This window comes from Serinus canaria, chromosome 2 (assembly GCF_022539315.1).
Source record: "Serinus canaria isolate serCan28SL12 chromosome 2, serCan2020, whole genome shotgun sequence".
NCBI classification, from domain to species: domain Eukaryota; kingdom Metazoa; phylum Chordata; class Aves; order Passeriformes; family Fringillidae; genus Serinus; species Serinus canaria.
The window spans coordinates 77,457,797-77,483,462 of record NC_066315.1 but is presented as its reverse complement, the minus strand read 5'-3'; the positions used below and the strand labels follow the sequence as shown (position 1 = coordinate 77,483,462).

At 41.3% G+C, this 25,666-nt stretch overlaps 2 protein-coding genes across 3 annotated transcripts in view; both read right to left on the bottom strand.

The window, feature by feature from the left end:
• Positions 1-5,161: 5,161 nt before the first annotated feature.
• On the bottom strand, positions 5,162-13,225 carry ZNF622 (zinc finger protein 622). Its single transcript, XM_030237910.2, has 8 exons — positions 13,136-13,225; positions 12,642-12,849; positions 10,337-10,945; positions 8,739-8,996; positions 7,867-8,029; positions 6,956-7,068; positions 5,964-6,107; positions 5,162-5,388 (listed from the first exon to the last, which is right to left on the bottom strand). The coding sequence occupies exons 3-8, from the start codon at positions 10,941-10,943 to the stop codon at positions 5,261-5,263; spliced, it is 1,413 nt and encodes a 470-aa protein (XP_030093770.2). The 5' UTR covers positions 10,944-10,945; positions 12,642-12,849; positions 13,136-13,225; the 3' UTR covers positions 5,162-5,260.
• Positions 13,226-13,720: 495 nt separating this feature from the next.
• Positions 13,721-25,666, bottom strand: part of RETREG1 (reticulophagy regulator 1) — a 63,314-nt gene continuing 51,368 nt past the window's right edge. For both annotated transcript variants that reach the window (XM_050970664.1, XM_009095666.3), the window contains 5 exons: positions 25,313-25,397; positions 24,004-24,141; positions 22,122-22,186; positions 20,894-21,020; positions 13,721-18,012 (listed from right to left, as the gene is read on the bottom strand). In XM_050970664.1, coding sequence (XP_050826621.1) covers positions 17,501-18,012; positions 20,894-21,020; positions 22,122-22,186; positions 24,004-24,141; positions 25,313-25,397 — 927 coding nt within the window. In that variant the 3' untranslated portion in view covers positions 13,721-17,500. The remainder of the gene's footprint in view (positions 18,013-20,893; positions 21,021-22,121; positions 22,187-24,003; positions 24,142-25,312; positions 25,398-25,666) is intronic.

The window sequence follows — 25,666 nt, the reverse complement described above, 5'->3', positions numbered from 1 at the left end:
TGCTTCAGATTACAACTCAAGACAAGTGCCCAGACCTGGGGGAAGGCAAGATGTTGCATTAGATCCTGCTGATTAATTCCTGATAGCTTCTTGCTAGAGAACTGTGTGGGCACAGCAGAGCCACCTAATCCTCTCTGTGCTCTGTAAATGGCTAAGAAATTGTGCCATGATTGTACTGCTCCTCCCCTCTTCTATAAAAGGCCATTTTTCTGTCAGGAACTGTGCTGCAGGAAGAACCACGATGGCTTTAGGTGGAAAAGAGTCAAGGACAAACCTAAGCACAATGTGTTCCCTCATGCAGCTATGTCAGGCATAGCTGAGTTCAACAGACAAGGAAGGAAACCAAGACAGATGCTATGATGAATGATGGGGCTTCTACTGACACCTGTTGGCAAAACTCTCAAATACCCAAGGGTGATGGACACAGCTCCACACCTCACTCCTCCCTTCTCTGTGGGACAATGAACCTTCCACTGGCAGGAAAGCAGAGGCAACTGCCACGTCATGTACTGAAGATAAAGAAAGACAATGCCATTTACCAGTCATTTACTTGAATGTGGGATCAATTATTAAAGCAAAAGTAAGTTTGGGTTTATTGTTGGCCTATGGCCATTTTAAGGTAATATCAGTTGGTAATGCTTAGCACTTAGTGGGAAAAACCCCTTGAAACATTCTTCATTTTGAAATGCCATATTTTGAAAGTCTGCACAGTATAGTTTAGTTAAAATATGGCAACTTGAATGGCAGGATCTACTGAAACACTGTAATTGCAAGGAATTAGGTAAATTAGGTATGACTAATCCTATGAAAGATGCCAGAAAATATCTGGATTTTGGAAAACTCAGTGAATATTTTATCAAGATTTTCAGTGCATATATCATGAACAAACACACAGCTGCCCTACCTGTTAGTGCAGCAGAACAGGAAAAGACCAAATGCAGATCTTGTCTAGGAAAGCCAGGCTGCTTTCATATCTGTAAAGTGCAGAAATCTAAGGGTAGAAAGCTACCCAAGCCAGAAAAAGGGAAGCCAACATATTTGTAGATGACTGTATAAACCTTGCAAACCATTAACAGGCATTGGCAGGGGTAGGAAATGTGAAATTGTTCTTGCATGGGGGGATTTGGTTGAGGTGGAGCAATGCAAGGCAAACTGGCCCTGAGATTTACAAGCATGCCCTCTTTTCTAGCTTAAAAGAACCACAAATAACAGAGGAAGCTGAGGCAGAGACAGCACACTCTGGCTTCAGCTGGTGTTGAGGGCTGCACCTCCATGTGCTGCAGAGACTGATGTGAGTGTGCAGCAGAATCCAAAAGTTCTAGAGCACTGCAGCCCATGTGAAACAGGGAGAATGCTCAGGAAGATTCCTTCCACCTCAGCTTGCTGGAAAATGTTGCCAGAGCTGGGTAACAGGTTTATCCTGCTGCACTGCTCTTACACATCTGAAGTCCTTGGTTTACCCATTTGTTGCAGAAATGGAACTTCTGTTGGTCTTGTGACTATTTACTGAGCCACTCAGTTTTATAAACTTCTCTCTGGGCCTTCCTGGCACACTTTAAATATTAAAGTTCTCATTGAGCTGGCGGAATAAACAAAGAAGTGTTCCAAGAAGTGTATCTTGCAAGAAATTTCATTTTGTAAAACACCAGGTTATTCTTTGTGGCCTCTAGAGCTTATACAAAATGTAAAGATCTTCCTTTTCCCCTTCTGTAATCAATAGCATTTGCTGCTGCTAAGTCTGTAACTCAGCTTATTGATTGCCAGTCATTCCTACCCAGACCTGTTTCCTGAAGATCCTTCAGGAAAGGAATTTTAAGATATGAGGTTACCTGATGTGAACATGCAGTTCCTCTGAGTCCTGGTACACATTCCCTTTTGCTTATTAACACAATGCAGGAGGAGCAAGCCTCTTACTTCCACATAAAAGGTTATGGAATTTATCACTGTAAATTGCTGGCAAATATGAAGTTGAATACATAAATACAGTAAAGTAAAAAACAAGTAAGATTCCAAGACAACAAATATAAGGAATAACAGAAAATGCAAGGTTAGAGCAGGGGAGTATAAGTGCAAGGCTGGATCATAGCTGGAAACACAGCTTCCTGATAGGAACAAATGTAATTTGGAATTCTCTTTGGAAACAAAAAATTGGCCTCAGCTATCCTTTGTACAGGGAGGTAAAAGACTAAACACTGAGAAGTGTGTTCAATAAAAATACTCTCAAATAGTCTGACATAGCTGGAATTACCTACAAGTTGTGCAGATTGTAGTACTGTCGCTGAACCCTGCTGACAATTCCCATGTACTTGCTCCAACCATCCTGTGCCAGCAATGCTCTCCCAGGACCTGCATAAAGATATTAATAGCAATTCATCTCACAGAAGCCTGGTGCTAATCCTGACTCATGGTAGTGGTGAGCTTTGCAGTCTCACCCCACCTCTGCACTGCATGAATGCACTCTTATTAGGCTTTATTTATTTTCATAGTAAACACAATTCCGGGAAAAGCTTTCCTACGCCCTCTGCTGGTTTTCCAAGACAGCCATTTTCAGCCGAGTATTTCAACTCTTCCTGTAAAATACCAGTAGGTTCTCATACCTCTCTTCCATTTTCTTCTGACTTAACTGCAACAAGATGTATAGGACAGACTCATAGGTGGAAATTACACCAATTACTTCCGCCTGCTCCCCTGTGATCTGCTAAATGACTACCAATTTTCATAATTACTTACCAGTATTTTTTCTGAACTAGACTGTTCAGGAAATTCAGGCAATCCCCATCTCTTCATAAACAGCAGGTGTCCTTGAGCAAGTCTGCACAGAGAACAGGAGCTGCCTTTGGTTTCCTTTCTTGTTGAGGAGAGTGGCAAACTCCACGCACCTTCAGCCTGAACGTTATAGCCGCAAAGTAATTTGTCAGTGGATCCATTATCTCCTTGTATTTCTTCACTGTATTTCTTCTTTCAATTACCTCTTTTATTGCCTTTACTGCCTAGCCCCCTTAAACACCTAACCACTAAGATTGAAGCAATTGTACTAGGTTATTCCCAAAACTCTTCCAGAATAATTCTTTAGTCTTTAATATAAGTTTTGTATATTCTGTGAAGGTTTACCAAAAGCTCAAGACTGCATACTGCTCTGATTCTCACTGGTGACTTATTCTGGTATTCAAAGCCAGTTCTGCAGGTTTAAATACTCAGGTTAGTAAGTCTTAACCCTTCTACTTCTGTATTTTTGTGTATTTGTGTATAAAGACAATCTAACCCATAAACTTTAGACCCTTTGATAGTAATTCTCCAAAGAAAAAGACATGACTAACTCCCAATGGCCAGATGGTGAGACTTGTCAAATACAAGCAGGGTATATTCTCAGTGCTAGAAATCCATACCATATTCACAGGCTGGGCCAGGTCATGACTGTAATAAGGGATACGGTGTCTGAAGATTCACATAGCTTGAGTCACATAGCTGAGACCAGGTGTCCTACCTCTGACTTTGAGAGTGAATAACCCAGAGTGAACCCTCTACAGATCCAGCTAGGGATATACAATGGCAGTAACTCTTGTTAGGAAATCTTGTCAGGAAAAGGGAGGTACTCATTAATCAATCCAACTTTAGTTTAAGGTTTTTTAGCCTTTTTTGAGAATTCTCTCTGCCTCAGTTTTCCTTTCACTCTAATCTACACCTTTTCTAAATGTATTAGCCAGCTTACTAAATGTAGTGCAAACCTGTAGCCTCCATTACTGCTCAAGCTCTTTGTTCGCAATAAATGCAGGAACAGCAATAAAACTTCCAAGGCAGTAGAACTTTCACTAAGAAACAAAAAGCACTAATGAGCAAAAGACCACAGACAAATCCACAAAACCAAAACCCCTACAGAGCATGCACCTCCACTATGAAGTTATCACTTTCCTAAGAGTTCCATAAATACACTGCTCTCTCAGAAGTTCTGACATGATGACGATGGTGCTGCTTCTTCAGAACTTACCTCTTAGGGACACTAGAGAGCTACTTTAAGTCAAAATACAGCGTTAACAGACAAATCTCTCTCTGCTGTTCTCAGTGATATCACACACACACCACTCACAAGAAAGAAAGAAAACTTTTATCAAATCCACACAGTGAAAGCCACTCCTTGGGAACCCAGAGCAATCCTAAATGCAGAATTGAAACCTGGCTGTAGCCAGCTGCCTTCCCAAGGAACTGACAGGCAAGGAAACAGCCATGTTCCTGTGGCACACGCTCAGTGTCCAGCACACTACAGCTCAGGGCATCAGGAGCCAGCCCATGACTTTGAAGGTGTCTGCCTCCTTAAAGGAACTGGTAAAGTCATGGAAACATTTAACATCTCCACCAGCAGGACCAACACAGCGCTGCTGCCTCAGCTCTAACACACAAGTTTTCTCTGCAAAAGCCTTCAACAGTTCACCTGCTTAAGTGGGAGAGCCTACCTGTTCCACACAATACATGTCTTGGGTCACTGCATGATAACCAAACACCAGTACTGAGTGGGAACAACAAACACTGTCATCCACAGTATCTTCAGAGTTCCAAGAAGGAAATGCAAAACTCTGATTGACATTCATCTAAATGTTAGGATAATTTTGAGCAGTTTTCAGGAAATGAAAATTCATTACATTCAATGTAAAACAACTACGCTGCAGATTATTAATCTGGCCCTGAGCTGGAGTATTAGGCAGGTACAGTCAGCTTCTGAGCACAGTATTAAATCCTGGAGTTATGTTTTCCATCATTGCATTTCTTCAAACAATTATTACTTAACCTTCCATGAAACTTTGCTCTCAAATTTTCACCTCAATAGTGTCAGCTAGAACTCCAAAATGCCTAGCTAATATATCTGGCACAACAACTGAAAACATTCAATACACTTCATCATACACATTTAGATCTAGGATGTCCTCTTGGCTTCAACCAGTCAGTAGAATTGGAAACTGAAGACATTCAGTTTCCAATGTCAACTGCCCCCAAGAATGGGCTGCACAAAGATGGGCAGCAAGACTATGCATGTACCTTCAGTCATGACTACTCTGCGACATGCTCCACTGAAGATATTTTATTTATAAATTACGCCCACCATTATTTCAGAAGAGACAAGTTCTCTGCCATTCTTCTTTTTACAGAGGACGACACACCAGAAAACACACCACGTAGGTACTGACTTTAATTTTAATATGAGGATCTGCAGCCCAGAAACCATTAAATCCCCTTCCCATAACCAGTTGTAGACAGTTCTCTTTGGAACTCAGAATCTGACTTGCATCCGGAAATGCATTTGCTTTGTAGCATTGTTACTCATTCCTGTCTTGAGCATCCATTTTGACTTCATCCTCTGCAGGTACTGCATGTCCCGCTGCTGAGCGGAGATGGCCCCTGCAGGGAGAGAGAAGGAAGAGAGATGATCTGATCAATGTCTGCCACCTTACCTACAACTGGTATGCAAACCTGCTGACCTGCCCACGTACTTCAGCAGTTACCTACAGGTTTTCCTGCCCATACTAGTACAGTTCTTTCCATTTTTCTCTGGGGAAAGCCCAGTTCCCTCTACAAATACCCATGACTGTGATTAAGGCTAAAGGTTGTTTTGCATTCCAAGTGTGATTCCTGTATTTCAGAAGTGGATATAGACCACAACTCTGTTCCCCTACCGGGAAATCATGACTGACGTTATATTACTAAATAACAAGAGTGACTTGGACAGGCAGAAACCAAGAAATCTCAGGAAATCAAGGATCACAAACAATGGAATGAAAAGCTTGCAAAGAAGCTGCTCTAGATTTTAGAAACAGACTTCCTATATCTGCTGGGATGTCAGGAATTAAAATGAACCGAGTGGAAGACAAACTATTGCACAAACCCCACATGTAAAGCTAAGTCGACCTCTGGAACTGTAGAGTGATGACATCCCAGAGCCTCCTCCTCTGCAAAGCCCCCCCATTGTCACTCACCTGCCTGCCCTGCCCAGCCCAAGGCTCGGTACTGCTGTAGCACCCGACCCACGGCTTTCTTGTTCTTCGCAACGGCCACGTCTCTTGTCACACCAAAACGCTGCTTGTAGTACCTCATCAAGGAACGGTGACCCACCCTGGCACCTGCTCACAGGAGGGGACATCTTATTATCCATCATGAAACAGCTTCTGAAATGGAGCACTCAAGCACGCTGTGAGAACTATGGAAAACCCTCTAGTGAGAAAAGCTTTTTAAGGGTCAAGAACCTTAAAAATTTTAGGATTATTAGGGAACTCAATGTAATTACTGTAAAACCTGCTTGAAGAAAAAACACAAAATGGGCTGCTATTCAAGAGGGCCTTAGTTCAGATAATAAACACGCAATTATCATAGAAGAAAATCTTAATTAGTGGAATGAGCAGAGAGACAATGCTGTTTCGAGTAAACAGTGAAGCCACTTGCTGACATTCAGGAAAACTTGTGTACCTGAAGAGTTAGCAGCACTTTTCAGAATGAAAGGGCTGGGGTTCTCTCATAAAAAACCACCAAACGAAAAAAAAATAGCGAGAGTGCCAAATGCTGAAGGAGAAAAAGGCTATTTATAATTTACTGAACTAGTTTACTGAATTAGGTGGGAGCTGGCTCTCTACAAAAAACTCCTATACTGGGTAACCTAAGTTATAGCATCTCCAAGCTGCACTCAAACAAATACGGAAACTCTTGTTGGAGTAAAGGATGAGTCACATGATAATGAAGATGTAAAATGGACAAAGTAACCCACTGCCCCAGTCCACATATCCGTCAGTGCTGAAGCTGAACTACTTAGCAATGAAAATAATGGAAGGTGAGGACATAACCCCAAAGAGCCTTAAATGCTAAACTACCTTCTCCCTTCCCAGAGGAAAACACAACAATGGCCTGTGCTGCAGGTATTGGAGGCAGATATGGGAAGTGCAGAGAAAGTAAGCTGTGACACAAACCCTGCGCCCACCTGAAGGAAGAATCAGCTCCATGGTGTCATCATCATAATCCAACTCTTTCTCTACTGAGTGCTTTCCAAGACCCTCCACATCTTTCCCATCCTCATGATCAGGATAACTGCTCCTGTGGAAGAGCAGTAATACATGGTTTAAACATGGTGAGCAGCCACAACTATCCAGACCCACTCTACAACAGAACCACGATGCACAGCTACAGCAAGGCACAAACATTGTCGCGTTTCACCTGCCTTGGTCTGTGAGTTCCTAGTACCAGAACTTGGCCCTGAACAGAGCCTGGAGACAAGGAAGCCTTTTCCTCCACCCTGTTCTGCAACTCAGCACAGTTTAGCTGCACACCTAACAGTGATTTATGGTGAAAAGCCAACACAGAGCAGGTCACCAGCTCTGCACAGCTGCTGAACGAGTGCTCTCAGAAGCTCCACCTGTCACCATAATACGAGGTATTTTTGACCAAAATGAACACAGCTTAGGATTAGCTGCAGGAAGTTCAACAAGAGGCCTCTAAATCACAGCAGTCCTGCTCAACTCTAGCTACACAATGAAACCCATGTAAGAAACCCACAGTAGGTCATAAGTCCACAATCTGTTTAAAAGGTAGTGGGAAAGACAGTTATGACCCTTTATGGCCTTTGCTGGTGCACTGAAATCTCAATTCAGTAACAGCAAACATACAAAACAGAATCCAAAATGTGCTTTGATTTAGGATTGGTAATTATGGTCACAGAAGAAGACAACCAATCTTGTTGTTGTTACCATTACCTATAAGAGTGGGGAACCAACAATGCAAAATTAGTATTGGAACCTGAGAAGCAATTAATTTTAAAGAATTAATAATAGCTTCTAATGTAATATTTAACTGTTCTTTTACACCTGTGTCCCACTCAAAGAGCAATGACCTCACCTAAAATCATAGAAATCTGCAAATTCCAGGGCAGCATCTCCATCTGTGAAGAGTTTGCAGTGGCTTTTATCATTCATATGAGCCTGGACTGCTTCTGTAGAGTAGAAGGATTTCCCCTTTTCATTGCACCAGATGCAGATTTTCCCAACGCCAACTTTCTCTCCTGCAGAAAACATTGGCACTTCTATTGGTCTGAACAGAATCTCCCTAGCCAGTAATTAACATTTCTGTGACAAAGCCTTACCAGCCTGCAGGCAGAGAGACTTAAGAGGAGCCTCGAGCCCTTAATTTCCAGGATAGCCCTGCTGCTCCTATGTCTTGACCATATGGCCCCACCAGGAACAAGTCTGGCCATTTAAAGATTTCTTGTGACAAGGTACGGGTCACTCAGTATTCTCAATAACAAATTTCACACTTCTAATATGTTTTTATATCCAGTACTCCAAAATTATTTTATTCTCATAATTATTTTTGGACTTGAAGGATGATACATTTTTACCTTTTAGCTCTCTCACAAGCATTGTAAACCAGAGACAAATACTTGTGACTCACTGGAAGAGCAACACAGTTCATATGCACACTTTAGTAACAGAATTCTGTCCCAAATTTCACGTTATCTGAACAACTTTCTCAACATCAGAAAACTATGTGAGACCTGCAGGGTACATGACCATGTTTGCTCATCCAACCAAGTTTTCTCTCATTCTCCCTGGAAAGCCTGTGGTTCTGCTCATGACTGAAATACTGAAAGCACTCAGACAAAAAAAAAAAGGCAATCCAAACCAAAACATTAGGTGTCATATCCAAATGAAAATAAGCACTATTAGAATATAATTATCCTGACAAAAAGCTTAATGAACATTCAGTCATACCAAGATACTTGATTAGTCCTCTGAGATCCACAAGGTACTCTATGTCTGGAATGAAGAAGCTGTGGATTTTTGTCATATGTGCCACATTTTTTGTGAGAGATCTTGAGTGATGGGAACAGAACAAGCAGTCTGTGACTGGTATGGCCCCAACAGCAGGAATGCTTTCAGCCTCTGCCTGCTGTTCCTCTACTTCTTCTTCCACACTTTCCATCTCTTCATCAGAGCTGATGTCCTCATCAGAATCCATATCTTCCCAGTCTTTTAAAAGAAGTTTAAAAAAAAAGGTATTTATTTTATGCTTTTCCCAAGCAAAATAAGTCCCAAATAAGTTAAAAAGCCATCATAGAACATATTGCATTTTTTGTTCTTACAGCTAAGTGCCACACAGTCACTTCCAGGTGCAAGAATTTACCATTGCCCGTAAAAGACATTTCTTTTTAAGATACACAGCAAAGCACAAGGTCACTCATAAAAACCACTGGCATATCTGATACTTCCCCCCCCCTCCATTTTCTCAACTATTAACACTTTACTGCTGCTTCTAGGCATTAAATTTAATTCACCACAGTGCAAGAACACAAGCATGGCTTATTGAAAACAAGGCATCTCTGGTGACATAAGGAAAATACTCATTTCCAGCAGAGAGGAAAACACAGTCCTGCTCACACACTTAAAAGAACAATTAACATTCAGAAACCTACCAAGATTTTCGCAATACTACCTATGACTAACACATTAACACTAGACAGGGGCAAGCTGGCTTCTCCTTTAGGTGTTACAATATATGTTCAGAGGTAAATGTTTCTTCTCACGTAGAACAGATTCACTGAACTGCAACTGAAATTTCAAGAGCACAAAACTGCTGAACCAGATGTAATAACATGACACGGGGGTTTCAGAAGCTGAAATGAAGTTCCAGCTGATTCCTACCTGTGCCCTTACTAGAGCTCAATCATCCCATTCAACTGTTCCAACAGATGTGTTTGGAGCTGCACAGTCAACTACAGCACTGAAAGCATCCAGGTTAAAAATAACTCTTTTCTGGAAATTCTGAAGCTCTGATTTTTCAGCTGTCTGCTTTCCAGGCTGACCTCCAACACAGAGCTGTATTCATAGGAAAAGGCCACTGGGGTGGCAACTCTTAATCCCATTTTAACACAGACATCAAAAGGCTGAGAAGTGAAACCACACAGTCAGGTTAAAAGAGCAAATTTTCTCCTCTGGTCTTGGTGAGCAGAGGGAAACAAAACCAACTATAGTCCCACCTCCCTTCAACAGATCAGGAAATGAGTTGGGACAATAGCAAATGATCATAACTGGATTCTTGGTAATTTATTTTTTCAGAAGTAGTTTTAGGGTAACCTGTTACATTAGCCTTCCTTAAAGGAAACTTCTTTTGACATTTTATGTGACACTACCACAGAGTCCTTGGCTGCAAACACAGGCCAACCTTAACTCCTTTCTTAAACTGAAAATTTAAGCAACAGCAAGACCTTCTGTGATGGAAAACGCTGCACTGCTACAGACGTAGAAGGAAGCTTTTGCTCAAACCATAGCTTACCCCAAGCTATCTTCTGTCAGTGTGTTTACTGCCTTACCTTCCTCATTATCCTCTTCTTCCTCTGCTTGTTGCTTGGCCAGCTTCCTTGCTTGCTGTTCAAACCACTGCAGCCGTGGAGGTATTTCTGGCCGCTCTCTGCTCTGGGACAAGCTGGCGCTTTCCCTGGAAACTGGAGAGCTACTCGCATTACTAGGAAGTAGAGGTGTCTTCTTTGGAGATGAAGATGGCTGGGCTCTGATGGCTTGCTGAATAGCTGTGTTCATTTCATCCTTATTTACACTCTCTGGGGCCAGCCCCTTCTCCAGATTCTTCTCATTTAATATTTTCACCTTCTTGCTGACAGCTTGAACAGCTTTCTTCTCCAGCTCCAAGTGCTTCTTGGACTTCAGGTGATTCTCATAGGCATTGAAGGTGGAGAACCTCTTGCTGCACACTGTGCAGTAAGTGGCAGTGACTTTGTTCTGCTCCTCTGCTACTGCTCTCAGTGCCAGGACTCTCTCTTGGAAATTCTCAGCAGTAACAGGAGGCATATCAGCAACTTTACGCTTCAGGTTGTACCTGTGCCAGTCAGTTTTGTAATGGGCACGCTGAATGTCACCATCCTTGAAAGCCACACGGCAAGTGATGCAAGTGTAGGTGGCCATTACTAGAAAATGGCAAAAAAATAAAATTATGTTAAAAAAATTAAGTAAGAGACAAAAAAGCTGCAACACCTTCCTCCTGACAACCTTTTTTCAAGGCAGTGTTAGACACACAGTTCTTGCACAGAATTAAATTTATTAATCACCAGCATCAGCAACGAGTGCAGTATTCACAGGCAGCAGCAAGAGAGGAAACTTATAAATAAAAGACTTTGAGTTTACTTGTACCACAACAGCAGCTGAGCATCCCAGCTCTGGATGCCCAACTGCTGAGCCTGTTGGGATTGGGATGCATGAGAGGGCCCCCAGGCGCAGAAACAGTATTTCAAAAGCTCCACGCTTTTCACTGAAGATCAGTGACTAGCGGTTCTTAACATGCTCCTGTTCTGCCAACTCTAATACTTTGAGGAGACCAGTGATTCCTCAGAAACAAGGGTAAAAGGGAAAACCTGCTTACAGGCCTATTTTGTATCTTCCACAGCCTTATTAAATGGCAAAATAAAAGTTACTGCATTTAAAGATAAGCCTTCTTAGCTACTTTGGAGCAGTGTGTGCAGTGTTGACAACACTTTATCCTGTAGACCTGTTTATCTGGAGATGCAGTCATGCCTAGATCTAGCACTTGAAACCACTAACCAACCCTGGTCTCCCTTCACTTCCCAGCATCCAGACAACCCAAGTTACTAGGGCTGGGACAGGACAACTGCAGAGCAGTGACCTTCCACTTATGCTGTCCTTTCTAAATCCATACATTTCCTTCCTTCTCAGTGCTTAATGAAACTTTGCTTTTTTTTTTTTTTTTTTTTTTTTTTTTCTTAATTAAACAAAGTTGATGGAATCTCTTGAATGCTCCAAAAGCAAAGAGCAAAAAAAAAAAAATGATCTGGAGATCACAGACAGCACCCTCATTGTTTAACTGACTTAGAAAAACTATGGCTTAATCTGGAGAAAAAAAGAAATAATACATCAGGATGAGGGGTCTGAAAGCAGAGTGAGGAAGAGCAGCCCCTCCCTGAAGCTACTAACAGGGAGAGGCAGTGGTAGAGGTCAAAACACATTATGAAATGGTCATTCCCTGGCACCACTGGGATCCTTACTTATTATTGCTTGTGCTATCTACAGTGTGATAGTGACAGGGGGGATGCAGCAAATGAAGGCCATATCATCTGGATTACTATAAGAATCTACTCAGTATAACAGAAGCTTTTCTTTTTGTGTTTCAGAGGAAAACATGTTCTTTGCCTACTGAGAGATCCTCAATATTCCTTGAGGCGTTCCCCTGTCACCCGCAGCACACCCTGCCCTTCTCCCCACCCAAGCACCAACCTTTGCCATAAACCACTGACTCAGAGCCACGCTGGCTGTTAGTGACAAACTGCTTGCAGGACCCTGAGGCAGAACACTCTGTTCTGGTCCATGACGGATAGACAGAAGCTACATGCTACATTACCACGGGGGCATTTAAAAACATCCAACCTCCTCCTACTCTGCCTCACCCAAAAGAAAGCAGCTCAGAACAGGTTTGTAACTTAAGAGAGGCTAAAGCCATAAACCTTCACCTCTGACTACTACGTGGAGATGCATTTACAACACAAACTGCACAAAACAGAGAAATCCCATGTAGTTCCACGACACCTTCCCACGACCCGCCCGCATTTCCCCTCCCGTTTTAAGCCACAGGATGGAAGCCCCGAGTCCTACCTTGTGTGGGGCTCAGGAAAACGCAACCCCAGGCACTCGCAAGCCCGCAGCACAGCCAAGCCCTTCCAGACAAATCGCGATCTCCCCTGAGGCTCTGGATTATGGCTGATTTTTAGCTGCCTTCGGTGTGATTGAAACTGAGCCCGTGTCTCTAATCCTGGCACAAGGCAGGCGTTTATTACACGGACAACTGAAATTCGGGCAAAACCTATAGATAAATAAATAATAAAAATTAAAAAAAAAAAAAACAAAAACCAAAACACAAAAAAAAAAAAAAATCCCAAGAGAAAAGACGGGGCGCAGGCGGCAGCCGGAAGCCACCAGGCCAGGCGTGGAGCAGGCCGGGATCACAGGGAGCACTCATCCCAAGGGCCAAGGGCCACGCCGCCTGCCCCCCGCCCCCGCTATCCTCGCTGGCTCGGGCCGGGCCGGGCCGGGCCGGGCCGAACCAGTCCATCCCATCCCATCCCGTCCCTCATGCCCGGGACACGCACCTGCGGCCGGCGGAGCAGGCGCTGCCGGGCGCGGGGCGGCGCGTGCGGGCAGGAAGCGGCCGCGCGGCGTCCGGCGGGAGCGGCCCGCGCGCGCCCCCTGGCGGCCGGAGGGCGCGAGGCGCGGGCGGCGCGCGGAAGGGACGCGGCGGCGGCGGCTGCAGCGCCGCCTCACGGGCCGTGCCCGGGTGTGGCTTTTCGCTTTCGGTTGCTTGGGTTTGGCTTTGGTTTGTTTCTTTTGTTTTGTTTGTTTGTTTTCACGGAATCGGTTAGGTTGGAAAAGATGTCTCCGATCATCGAGTCCAGCCTATGGCCGAACAGCGCCGTGTCAACTAGACCATGGCACCAAGTGCCACGCCCAGTCCTCCCTGAAACAAACTCCTCCAGGGACGGTGACTCCGCCGCCTCCCTGGGCAGCCTGTTCCAGTATCTGATCCCCCTCTCCGTGAAGAAATTCTTCCCGATGTCCAAGCTAAACCTCCCCGGTTGCAGCTTGCGACTGTCTTCCTGTCCTGTCACCGGTTCCCTGGGGGAAGAGGCCGAGCCCCACCTAGCTAGAACCTCCTTTCAGGTAGCTGTAGAGAGTGATAAGGTCACCCCGTTTGTTGTTATAGGGTTTATTTCCATTTCTTGGAGCAAACACACAATGAGATGATTTAAGATAAAAACTAACACATATTTATTAAAACAATCAATATAATAGTTCCATGTTTACAAAACAGTGATCAGGCAGGTAAAGTGCTGCAGAATACTTAAATATGGACATTTTGTAATTCTCCAGTTTCTGGTTGCCCGGGTGGGTGTTACTCAGACTGCGACGCCGCTCATGTGCTGAGAACAGACGTGGAGACTACAGGGATTTATTTGTTCAGAAGGCTGGGACAGCCTGGAAAAAGTGCAGAACGAACACAGAACAAGTAGAACGAGTATCTCATCAGATCCTGTTGCTTTGGGTTACAATTTTTTAACCTCCTCTGCATAGAATAGTATTTTTTTCCACTAACAAACAGAAGAATGGTCAGTAGGTGTATGGTACATACACATGGAAACCCCGTGTGCTGGGAATGGGTGGCTTTGCACTGGATTTGACACACCAAAGGCCACCAATCTGATGGTGATGCTGTCACTCATGTACTGACATAAGGGGAAATTTTCCAAGTACAAAAGAGTGACCTGCATCCCTGCCCTGACATAGGTCCCTTCCTTAAATCAGGATGCGTGAAGAAGCCACTGCAAGGCACAAGAGGGTGAGCCCTTTGCTGCCAGGTATGAGCACACACACAACACAAGCAGCACCAATCCCAGGGCAGGATCACACACTTACCCCATGGCATTGGCTCACACTATGCCCTCTATGCTGCCCGTGTGCCTTTTGACTGGGAATCACACACAAGGAAGCTTTCCATGGAAAACCTGTGTGTTTCAAAGCTATGTATTGCCTTATACCCCCTTGCCTGTCTTCCTGCCCAGGCATTCCATTTGAAGGATGGGAAGGTGACAACAGTGCTTGGTAAGAAAGATGCTGTAGACCATTGTGACAGGAATTTTTAAGGAACTGCTATTTCTTGGCTGCTGCTATAATACAGCAAAATGTAGTTTTCTCAAGGGATTTCCAGCTGAGGGCAGTGTGGAGAGGATCCACAAAGGAGAGAAACATTTTCTTTGTGTTTTGCTGGCGAACTGCTGGCAGTGGAATGTATTGTGTCCACGCAAAGTGTTTCTTACATGTGGTTGTGTGGAAGGGAAGAGATAATTTCTTGCAGAAAATTAGACATCTTTTTACTACCTGAGGAAGAATATTGAATGTTACAGAATTACATCCTTCCCATTACACAGTATTTAGGGGCTTGAATGTAATTGACTATCATGACAGCAGAAAAAAAAAATTTCTAAAGACTCTCAGATAAGCAACCATGTCCCTAAATTTAACGATTCACTTGTTCAAGTTTTGGTTTTTTTCTTTCTGAAAAAAAAAAAAGAAAGAGAGTCTTACTGGAGAAAAATCAATCTATTTACCTGTCTTGAAACCAGAAAATGGGTAATTTACAAAAAGTCTGAGAAACTCCTCCAACTGCTTTTTTTTTCTGACCTAATCTATTGTTCTAGAAGAGTGCCCCTGTGTTACATACTTTCATAACCACAAGTACTTTCCATAAAACAAAAATAAAGTGCATGCTGTTACAATGCCACCATTGACAGCCAGCTAGCCTGTCCTGCCAATCTGCTCCAGAAAAGCCTGTGAAGGACTGCTCCCTCCCTGCTGCCTCACCCTGTCCTGCAACCTGTTTCCCCTTCTGGTACCAGTACCCCTGGACAAGGGAGCACACAGTTGTTTGGGCATCCTATGAAGCTTCATCAGCAACTTGGATTTGTACTCTTTTAACTGTACAGATTGTCCTAAACGTGTGGCAAGGAAATGAGGCTTTTAAGTCATCTGAGAACTTTTTAAACTCACTGATTTTCCAACAAAAGCTTTTTTTAATTTTGGTTGGGTATTTGATCTTTTTTTTAATTTGTTTTTTCCAAATAAGAAGAACAACCTAGTGAAAGCTAAAGAAGAAACTTAGCAACTAATGCTGTGGAAGTGATGTGGGCCATGTTTTCTAATGATTTCCAGAAACTCAGGTGTTGAGATATTGTAATTTGAAAGCTGCGTCTTGTGGGATCTATATCCAGCATCCACTTATTTCATAATGTATTTGATAATGAAGGCACAGGCTTACCCTTGTACTGGTAAAGGACAGCAAACACAGTCAATATGCATTACTGACACAAAAAGCACAAGCAACAATAAAGCTAGTGTCAAAACATCTCGGCATCCTTCCTTTTGCTGTACTCTTTTGGCCATCTGCCTATTCTTCCACCTCAAAAGGAAGAAAAAAATACAAAATGAAGTTAATTTCAAACACAGGTTTACCTACACACATATGTTAGTGGAAGATTTTTATCATCTGTTGCTGTACTTTTTGAGGGTCCTAGATAACAGTATTTACCTCTTCAAATGCCAGCAAATGGAAATTTACTTGAGTAGTAGTAGCAGCTGACATGGTCCCTCAACTTTGCTAATGGTTTACATCACATTAAAAAAACTAGTTTTATTTCTTCCTATTTCTTGGATTACTATTGCTTGGTATTGCAATGCAGTTTTGTCACAGGTGAACAAAAAAGCCCTAGAAAAATAAGTTATCTGCTTGAGATCCCATGCCACTCACTCAGCATGTGTGGACTTTAAACTGGCAAATAATTTAAACAAGTTCTTTTTTTGTTTTAAATTACATGCCAAGAAGAAGATTCTGAGTGTCTTCTCTAGCAACTGACCTCACCAAATGCTTTTAAGTATATTAAAATCATCACCTTGCAACACAACTTTTGTTGCAAGTGGAAGCAGCTATCATGGGAAAAAAAGCCAAACCAAAACCTACAGAATCTCAAATTAAGGAAGTGGCACCTAAAAAGCCTTTTTGCTTTTTTTTTTTTTTTTTTTTTAATCTCTAATCTCTACTCCAAACAATAACTACCCTCACCTGCTCCCAAACAGGTTGTTCAGTTTACACAATATTAACTTTTAAACTTAAAGATTCATTGGCTGACTTCACATGGGCAATACTGCCAAGGACCAGACTCCATCAAGGAACACAGCAGGTGGTCAGTCATATAACATGCCACTTTACAACTCTACAAGCCTATAACAGCAAAAAACTTGGAAATGCATCACCATATCCAAAATAATTCAAAGGTTTTAAGTAAGAAATCTAGGGGGTTTTATAGTGCTGCACGCATAATTAAACTTGAGTTGTGCCAGTTAATGTGTTTCATATACAGTAGATGCACTACACATAATGCTAACTGCAGGGATCCATACTTTTTGGTAGGATTGAAGGAGGTGAGATGCAGTTAATCTCACTGCAGCCCTCTGATAACTTGCCCTCACAATATGAGTCATTAATTGTATTACATGATTGGAAAACTAGAGTAAATAAACTGCCGATTTCGGAAATTTGACTCAGGACCCCAAATTAGGTGGTTGGCAAAAAGGTAGAAGAAACCTCTCCCCCAACTGTTTTGAACAACTGACTTCCACCACGCATCTGCAACCAAACAGTGGATAGAGAATTCATTTCCATGCTATTACATTGAGGTATAACTACCAGAAACATTAAACTATCAGTATTAGCGGATACTTATCCAGTTAATTCACTTTGCATAAGGGAAATTATTACAACACATCTAAAGGGATAGTTAAAGCTTACAGCTCAGAATTTTCTTCTTTTTTTTCTCTTTTTTTTTTGTTTGTTTTGTAGTGTTTGATGGTATTTTTTTTGTGTTTTATGTTTAGTTTCTTCTGTGTTACCAGCCACAACTTCAAGGTTAATGACTTCCAAGCAGATTTGAAAGGAAGCCCGAAGACTTTTTCTTTTCCTGGGATTCTGCTTCTTGACCTTGTGAAAGTCCCAATTCTTTCTCAATCTGCTCTAGCTCAGACTGGTCAAGCAGTTCAAAATCATCAGCTTCCTCTGTGTCTGTCTCCTCACTCAAACTGGGCGCTGCCTGTGAGGGAGCTTGCTGTAGGGACTGCAGCTGGTCTTTGATGGCAGCAGACACCGCAGCCGTGATGACATCACCAGCAATTCCACTCATTAAATTAAAGGTTTGGTCACTGGTCAAAGGCAAGGACAGCCCTGCAGTGGATGGTCTCTCTTTACTCTGTCTGGAAGCGTGATCCGCCTTGACACCAGTTTGCTCTTTCCTTCGTTTTTGCTGGGTGGGCAAACCAATGCTTGAGTCATCGTCATCGTTTGTGCCGGCACCATTTTCTAAAGAGGGAAACTCTAAAAGATCTCTAGCGAAAGCTTCTTCATGATCACTAGGTCGGTCAAAATCTATTACAGGTTAACAGAAGAAAACAGTGTTAGCACTCACAAAAGGTTTCCCGAAAAGGCAGCCACATGTAACAATGCTAGTAGCAAGTGTTCCTCTGAATACATTCACTAATCCCTACTCCAGTAGTTCTCTACTGGAAGGAGCTTTTGTGTGGCATCTAAAACAAAATGGTTTTGAGGTCATAAATCGAGTGCCACAAATCAGCTGGTATCAGCCTAACTATTTGAACAAAATAACTTTTTAAAGCTAACTTTTTTAGGTACATCTATCCGTAATGAAACAACCCATGCAAATCCTCAGCACAGCTATTTTGAAATATACCAACCACATGAAGTCCTAAAATTTATTTCTCTTCACAATATATATAAACTACAAATATGTAAACACGTAAGGATGTGTTACAAGCTTTTAACATGCATATGGAGTAATAAAAAGAATGTTTATCTATTTAAAGAAAAAAGATATAAAACCAATCTAAAGACTAAAATTTCTTTTTCCTTTCTTGGCCAGTGCTTGTATTAAAAAGGAAGCAGAAAATGGAAACTCTATAGATGATCAGAATTGTTTCATGTTGTAAAGAGGATAAAAAGCAAGATGTAATCAACATTTGATTTTAATGGTTGCATTAATGAATGACACAATATTTGTTATTAGAAATGTGTAAGACATACCATGGAATACATGGCCTGTGGAAGAGGCCTAAATCAGCACAAGTGAATACTTTCATAGAGTATTTGAATGAGAAGGTAAAAAGCTTGAACTTACTTTCTATGAAAACAAGCAAGAGAAGCTTGTTGTAGGAGCATTCATAAGGGTTAAGGAAATATATTCTAAAAATGCATCATTTTTAAATACATCATTTTCTCTATTTTCTTTAGGAAAGACAGGTTGGGAAGGTGAGGAGGAAGGGTTGTGCTGCATGCAGAGTGGTGGCTTGAATGCACAGAGCTTTGACAGGAGATGAGCCAGTCCTTGAATGCATCCCATTAGGTCTTGCACTTCTGTGTATGTCCCATTTGTTGAAATGCTCCATGGAGAAGAAAAGCTGATGTTATTTTTCACTTAGCTATGCTATGAATAGAGTTTCCCACATGATCCTTACAGCCAAGCTGGTGAGCAAACAGGATAAGGGAACTGTAAGGTGGGTGGAGAAGTGGCCAGACTGCAGGGGTCAAAGGCTTCATCAGCAACACAAGGTGCAGCTGGAGGCTGTTTATTGGTGTCTGTCACAGGGACTGAAACCAGGACTATTCAAGGTTTTTTATTAATAATTTGGACGACAGGCTGGAGTGCACTTTGCAAGTTCATGGGCAGAAAGGAATTGCTGTGGGACAGGTGTATTTGATATTCTGGAGGTCAGGATGCCTTCAGAGGGACCTCAACAGGCTGGAGAAAGGAATAGGCTGAAAAGGAACATCATGACATTCAACAAAAGCAAACATGAAGTCTTGCATCTGGGATGAAATACCCTGTGCAGCAGTACAGGCCAAGAGCAACACGAAAAGCAGCTTTCCAGAAAGATCTGTGGGCAGCAGGTCACTGGTATGCCCTTGCAGCAAGGAAAACCAACCACACACTAAGCCATAGTAGCAAAATTGAAGTCAGAAAGTCAGTAGAAAGGATTTTCCTCCTTTATTCAGCAACTGAAAGTACCCACTGAAGTACTTTGCCTGGTTTTGACCTCTCCAGTCCTAGACAGACAATGGCATACAGGACTGAACCCCCTGGAGGGCCAGCATGATTATTTAGGGGGCTAGAGACAGAAAGTATGTAGATGCTGAGACAATGGGCCTCATTTGGCCCAAGAGAAGGTGGCAAAGGGGGATCAGTTAAACTTCTGAATGGGAAGGTAGAGAGAAGATGGGCCTGACTCGTCTAGAAAATGCACAGTGAAAGGATCAGAGTAAACTGATGCAAACTGGAACATTAGAAAGTTTGACTCAGTGTAAGAAAAAAACCTTTTCATCATGAGGGTAAGCAAATATTGGAAAAGGCTTTCCAGGGAAGTTGCTGAATCTCTACCACTAGAAATGTTCAGAATTAAAGTGGTCACAGCCCTGAGAAACTTCATAAAGCTTTAATGAAGAGCTTTAACCTGCTTTAGATAGGAAGACAGATGAGATGATGACAATTGCTTTTTACAACTTATGGTTCTGTGATCATACAATACTGTATATTTACAACTTGAAATATTAGAAAAATAACTGAAATTATTATTTTGGCCTGTAGTATCATCCTGCTTGTCATTTACAGGGAGTTTTTCCTAGGAGGAAAAGCAGGACGAGCAGAGCAACAGATCCCCAGGTGAGAGAACACCAAACTACTGTTGTCCTTAATCTTTATTCCAGCAAAGTGTTTACTGATAAAAAGTAAGATTTTTTTTCCTCTGGTCAAGATCAAGCCAAGTGCTTGAGAATCTTTTCCTAGTCTAAGTCTTCATAGGCTCATTGCTGGCTGTCTTCATGTCTAGTAGTAAATTCTGATAATACTTTCTTTAACTGGCTGTTTAACAAGTCAGTGTATTCACTGTTTCTTTCTCAGCTTTTATTTGCTTAGCTTACCCACAAAAGCATTGGTAGTAATTTTAAAAGGTTTACTTGCTTGAAAGGTTTGGTAGAAGAGAGTGCTACAGCTATGTGTTGGTTTTACCCAGTACTACTTATTTATTTAGAGACTTGCTGATGTACTTTAACATTTTTAAGATGAGGACAGTTCTTACACAAGATGTATCCAAAACCATACAAAACACTAAGATTAACCTTAAATTGGTTTCAGAGAGAAAAGTAACAACCCTGAAACCTGTCCTCAAATTGTCTAATAATTTTGAGGTAACTTGTATGTCTGGAGTCCACTGATGATATAGATGAAGCTGTTACATACCGTCAGATGTGTCTGTCTGTGGAGAATACCCCTCAGATAAGTTAAAGGTCCCATTATCGGTCCAGGATACTTCTGAGACATCTGTGTCAGACACTGACAGCTCTTTGGCAACAATTGCAGGACTAACCTACACAGAAAACAGTCCCATACATGGTATTATTATATTTAAAAAAAATCACACTGCAGAAAACCAGTGCTTAGAGACTGAAAAAAATCCCTCTCGTAAGTCATAGCAACATAAATCACCTCCTATTTAAGCCTTAGTTGAAGAAACATGAAAATACTATACGATGCTTAGAAGTGCAACATGCCTCTTTGTAATAACTAAAGGCTGTATTATACTAAAGAAGCATAGAAAATTCCAGTCACTGTAATAAAAGCAAAATGAGCCTGCAAATACAAAATGTGCATAATGTAACAAAATGAATAAACTTGGAACAGAAAAAACAGCCCAATATCTATAAGACTATCAAAAATTAGCTGAACAAGAACCCCATTATTCGTTACCAATTTATTGCACAATATTTAGTTATGTCAGATACAAATTTTTATTCCATGGGTTATTTTTTTTCCCAGCACAAAATCACCTCCAAAGCAATCCCTGTCAAAGTCAGGCTTTATACACTACTGATCAAATACTGCATAATAGTTCCGATTTTTAAAATACCAACTGGTATTCTGATTATAACAGAAAAACCTTTGCCATACAGTCATTTAGAATACTAGAAGAAAAATGAGAAATTTTAGTGTTCTCATACATATCTAGAAAGATTTTATATACCTGTTTGCACCATAATTGAAAATTATTAGAGAAGTGATTACAAAAATATCTGACAAATTACGCAGAACCAGTACAGTTTCCTATTAATGTTTCCCTTTTGTATTTTAATTTGATAAAAAATCAACTGCAATTTCAGTGTTGGAAATAAAAGTAACCACCACTGCTTTTAAACATTAACAAAATCATTCTACAGCCAATACAAAATAAACACATTCTTAGCTCAGTAGGCCAATGAAACCATTCCTTTGAAGGCCAGAAGTCACAAATGCAGTAGGTTGATTAGTATAAGGCTAAAGGTGGAGACTATGAATCACTTCTAAAGCATACTGCTTAGTTCAGGAACACAGCCTCCAGGGGAGGGCAAAGTCTTCCACAGAAGAACAGGGACAGCAATCTATTATCTATATAGATTTTAAAAGCAAGACAGGGCTGACTGAAAAAAGTCACCTTAGGACACAGAGCTGATATGTCTAATTCACTGTCATCTTCTGTGGCTTTTGTTTTTGCTGTTTCTGAAAGAAAAAAGATATATTTTTTATCCTACTCATGACAACAGATTTCCAGGTTCAGTGTGTGTTCTCACAGCCTGTGTAGCACACTAACTCTCCACCTGCTGACACATAGCACCATTTATGTGCTATGCTACCAGGGAAACAAGCCTGACTGAGAGACTGGCTGCTTATCAAAATACAGCAACCAAGTGGAAGAAAGAAATGTTATTCTGAATACATTCCAGTAGATCTATTTACCTGCATTGTACTTCCTTCAGGAGTCTCTCTTGCTCACTAGAATGTCATCTGCCCTGGCAAACAGATATCTCTCTTTCAGACTACGCTGCTGGTAAAATGCAGAGGTGTAACGTGTTGTTAGAACAGGCTGTGTAGTTATCCCACCACATTACTTTTACATGAGAACGTGCAATTTTCTTCATAATTGCATGTAATCTTCATTCACAAACCCCTTCTTCTACCACACCCAGCTACCCTGCACTCACAGTCATATGCAAATAGGCATATGAAGCATCCTCTGAAGTCTGGTAGAATGTTGCTCTTTAGAGGTGAGCTGAGATACAAATTTTGCCTCCTCTGTCTGAGAATCGTTTAAACCAATACAAAATGAAAAACGTACTCAAAGTACCCTTGGTTGCTTCTTCCTGCAACTTGTTCTTTCCTCTCTTGTGCCAATACAAGGTTTGTGAGCCCATGTGGTGAACCCAGGAGGCAAAGCAAGGTAGGGAACTTGCCTGTGTTAAATTAAACTGGAGGATGAAATGCAGGAAAGAACCCTCAACCATTTTCCCAGTGCTGGCTTATGAAGTTTATTAAACTATAGTCTGATCGTTATCTCTGCCAGTTTCACTTAAAAACTGAACAAGTAGAATGATGCATGAGAGAAGATTTCCAATGCATTATTCCTTATTTTCAATTACTATCACATTAAATGTAAGAGAAGGGGGAAAAGACACATGGTGGTTCTCCTTGGGTCTAGGAACAGCTCATTGTATAATGAATTGTATAATGGTTACAAGAAATTCATGTTTTAAAGCAGATTTAAGTCTACTGATGTAGCAGTAATTTAAAAGGATATGCTACCTGCAAGCAGTGTGACTACACTACAAAGGTTTAATTTCCAAAACTGGAGCATGCACAAGAAACAAACTAACATTGCTCATACACAGATTTTCCTTGAAAAAGCTTTATTGCTTAAAATCTAAAAGTTTCCAGTATTAGATAGATACTGGGTGAGATAGGCAAAATTTTGTTTTAAATTGATTCCTCCCCTTTCCACATAGAAACTTGGATTAGTTTGTAGCTGCTATTCTGTGGCAGTTCTTATATGCTTTTGGAATATTTGGAGAAGTAATCAATTTTTTTTTTTTTAGGAGGGGGTGAAACCAAGGCAGATTTAGATACAGGAACAGAGTTTTGTCTCTTACTGAAAATTCTGTTATGTATTTATTTTGAAACTTCTGAGTGAGTCTCTCTGAGGGGTAAGTTTGCCTTATCTAAAGAGAGATAAGCATTGCAAGCTTACAGCAAGTAGGTTTTTTTTCCTGAAAACTTATAAGCAGTACATGTAATCACATACAAAGAGCTTGCCTTGTTTCTTTTCATGAAGTAATAATTTCTTTATTATCAAACCCAGACATTTGACATACATTGTCACTCCGTATAAAGCTAATAACAGCAGCCAGGTTCCAAGCAAGAAATAACTCTACAGTTGGCTTCTCAGGACAAACCAAGCTTTCTGCAAGGTGAATAAAATGCTCTGCATACAATAACACAATAATATTATATAATAATATATGTGACTATAATTAACTACTCACCAGATCTCTCTTTTTTCTTCTGGTTGATATATTCCACTATTCCAAAATCTAGTTTCATCAAAACAGCTTTTATTTTGCTGCACAGTTTCTGTCCAAATTCATTGCACTTAAGGAAGGGACATAAAAAGGCACACAATACTGTGATAAAAATGAAGACAGAGAAAAAAATGGTATTGAAATATTGCTGTACAAGAAGTTACTCAAAAAGTTTAAACAATGCTTTTGCAAAAGATAACTTACTAACTTTACATAAAACAGATAGTTTTGCATAAAAATGCATTGTGAATTGCCCATGTCAGACAGTTTCAAGGTAAAATCCAGTTTTGAGGAGCCATTCCTACTCATCACAGAAAATACAATTATATTCATACCAATTGACATCTTTTTTACTACAGTAAGACATGATTTATGGTCATTATAACATCTATCATTACCTTAGCTTAGTCTGGTTTTGATATCTCAACTTTGACAAAAGTGACTATGCAACATTGTGCCAGAATCAACACACTGAAAAAACTTGTAAGCTGACTTCCATATGACAAAAAATTGTAAACAAATTCTTTCTTATATCTAACCTAAACTGACCCTCCTTCAGTTTAAAACCATCACCTCTTGTGCTATTGCAGCAGGCACTGCTCAAATGTTTGTCCCCAGCTTTCTTGAAAACCCTCTTTAGGAACTGAAAGGCTTTTTCCCAGAGTGTTCTCTTCTCCAGGCTGAACATTCCCAGCTTGCTCACTTTTCATAGGAGAGGTGCTAGGGCCCTCTGATAATCTCCATGTCCCCTCCTTTGGACTCAACAGGTCCATGTCCTTCCTGTCTGCAGGTGGGGTGTCACCAGAGCAGAGCAGAGGGGCAGAATCCCCTCCCTCCCCTGTTGGCCACACTGCTTTGGATGGAGCCTAGGACACATTTGGCTCTCTGGGCTGAGAGTGCTCATGGCTGGGTCATGGCCAGCCATTCCAGCACTCCCAAGTCCTTCTGGGCAGGACTGCTCTGGATCTGTTGATTCTCCAGCCTGGCTTGATACCGGGGTTTATCCTGACCCAGGTGCAGCACCTTGCACTTTGTCTTGCTAAACCTCACGAGGTTCTCATGGGCCTACTTCTTGAGCTTGTCCAGGTCCCTCTGGATGGAATCCTGTCCCTCAGACTTGTCAACCACACCACAGAGATTGGTGTCTTCTGCAAACTTGCATGAGTGTGTTAACAGATACATAAATAAATAAATAAACAGTCCCTACACAGAGACCAAATAATGAACAGTACATACATACACAAATCATGACTGGAAAAGAGACCATACTTACACAAGACATAGGAGAGGACAACTCCAGGAATGTAACTTCCCAAGACAGTGAAAAATGTACATAAGCTGCAGACTAGTAGGCAAAACTGGCAAAAACATTAAAATACACCATTAACACTTTCACTTAAATGATTAGATCCTTTTGCAAAAGGAAGGTGTTGCATACTAATGAAATCTCAAATGCAGTGCAAAATTGAAGTTTGTTTCTTAAAACTGGGAATTTCTTTTAATACTTCTGGTGAAAATAAGCATCAAACAGTCAATTTTGGGTAATTAGGGATGCATCCCCTCTTCCACCATAAAAACATGCTGTTTTTATTCATTTACTGTAAAGCTTTAACAAAATCACGTTTAT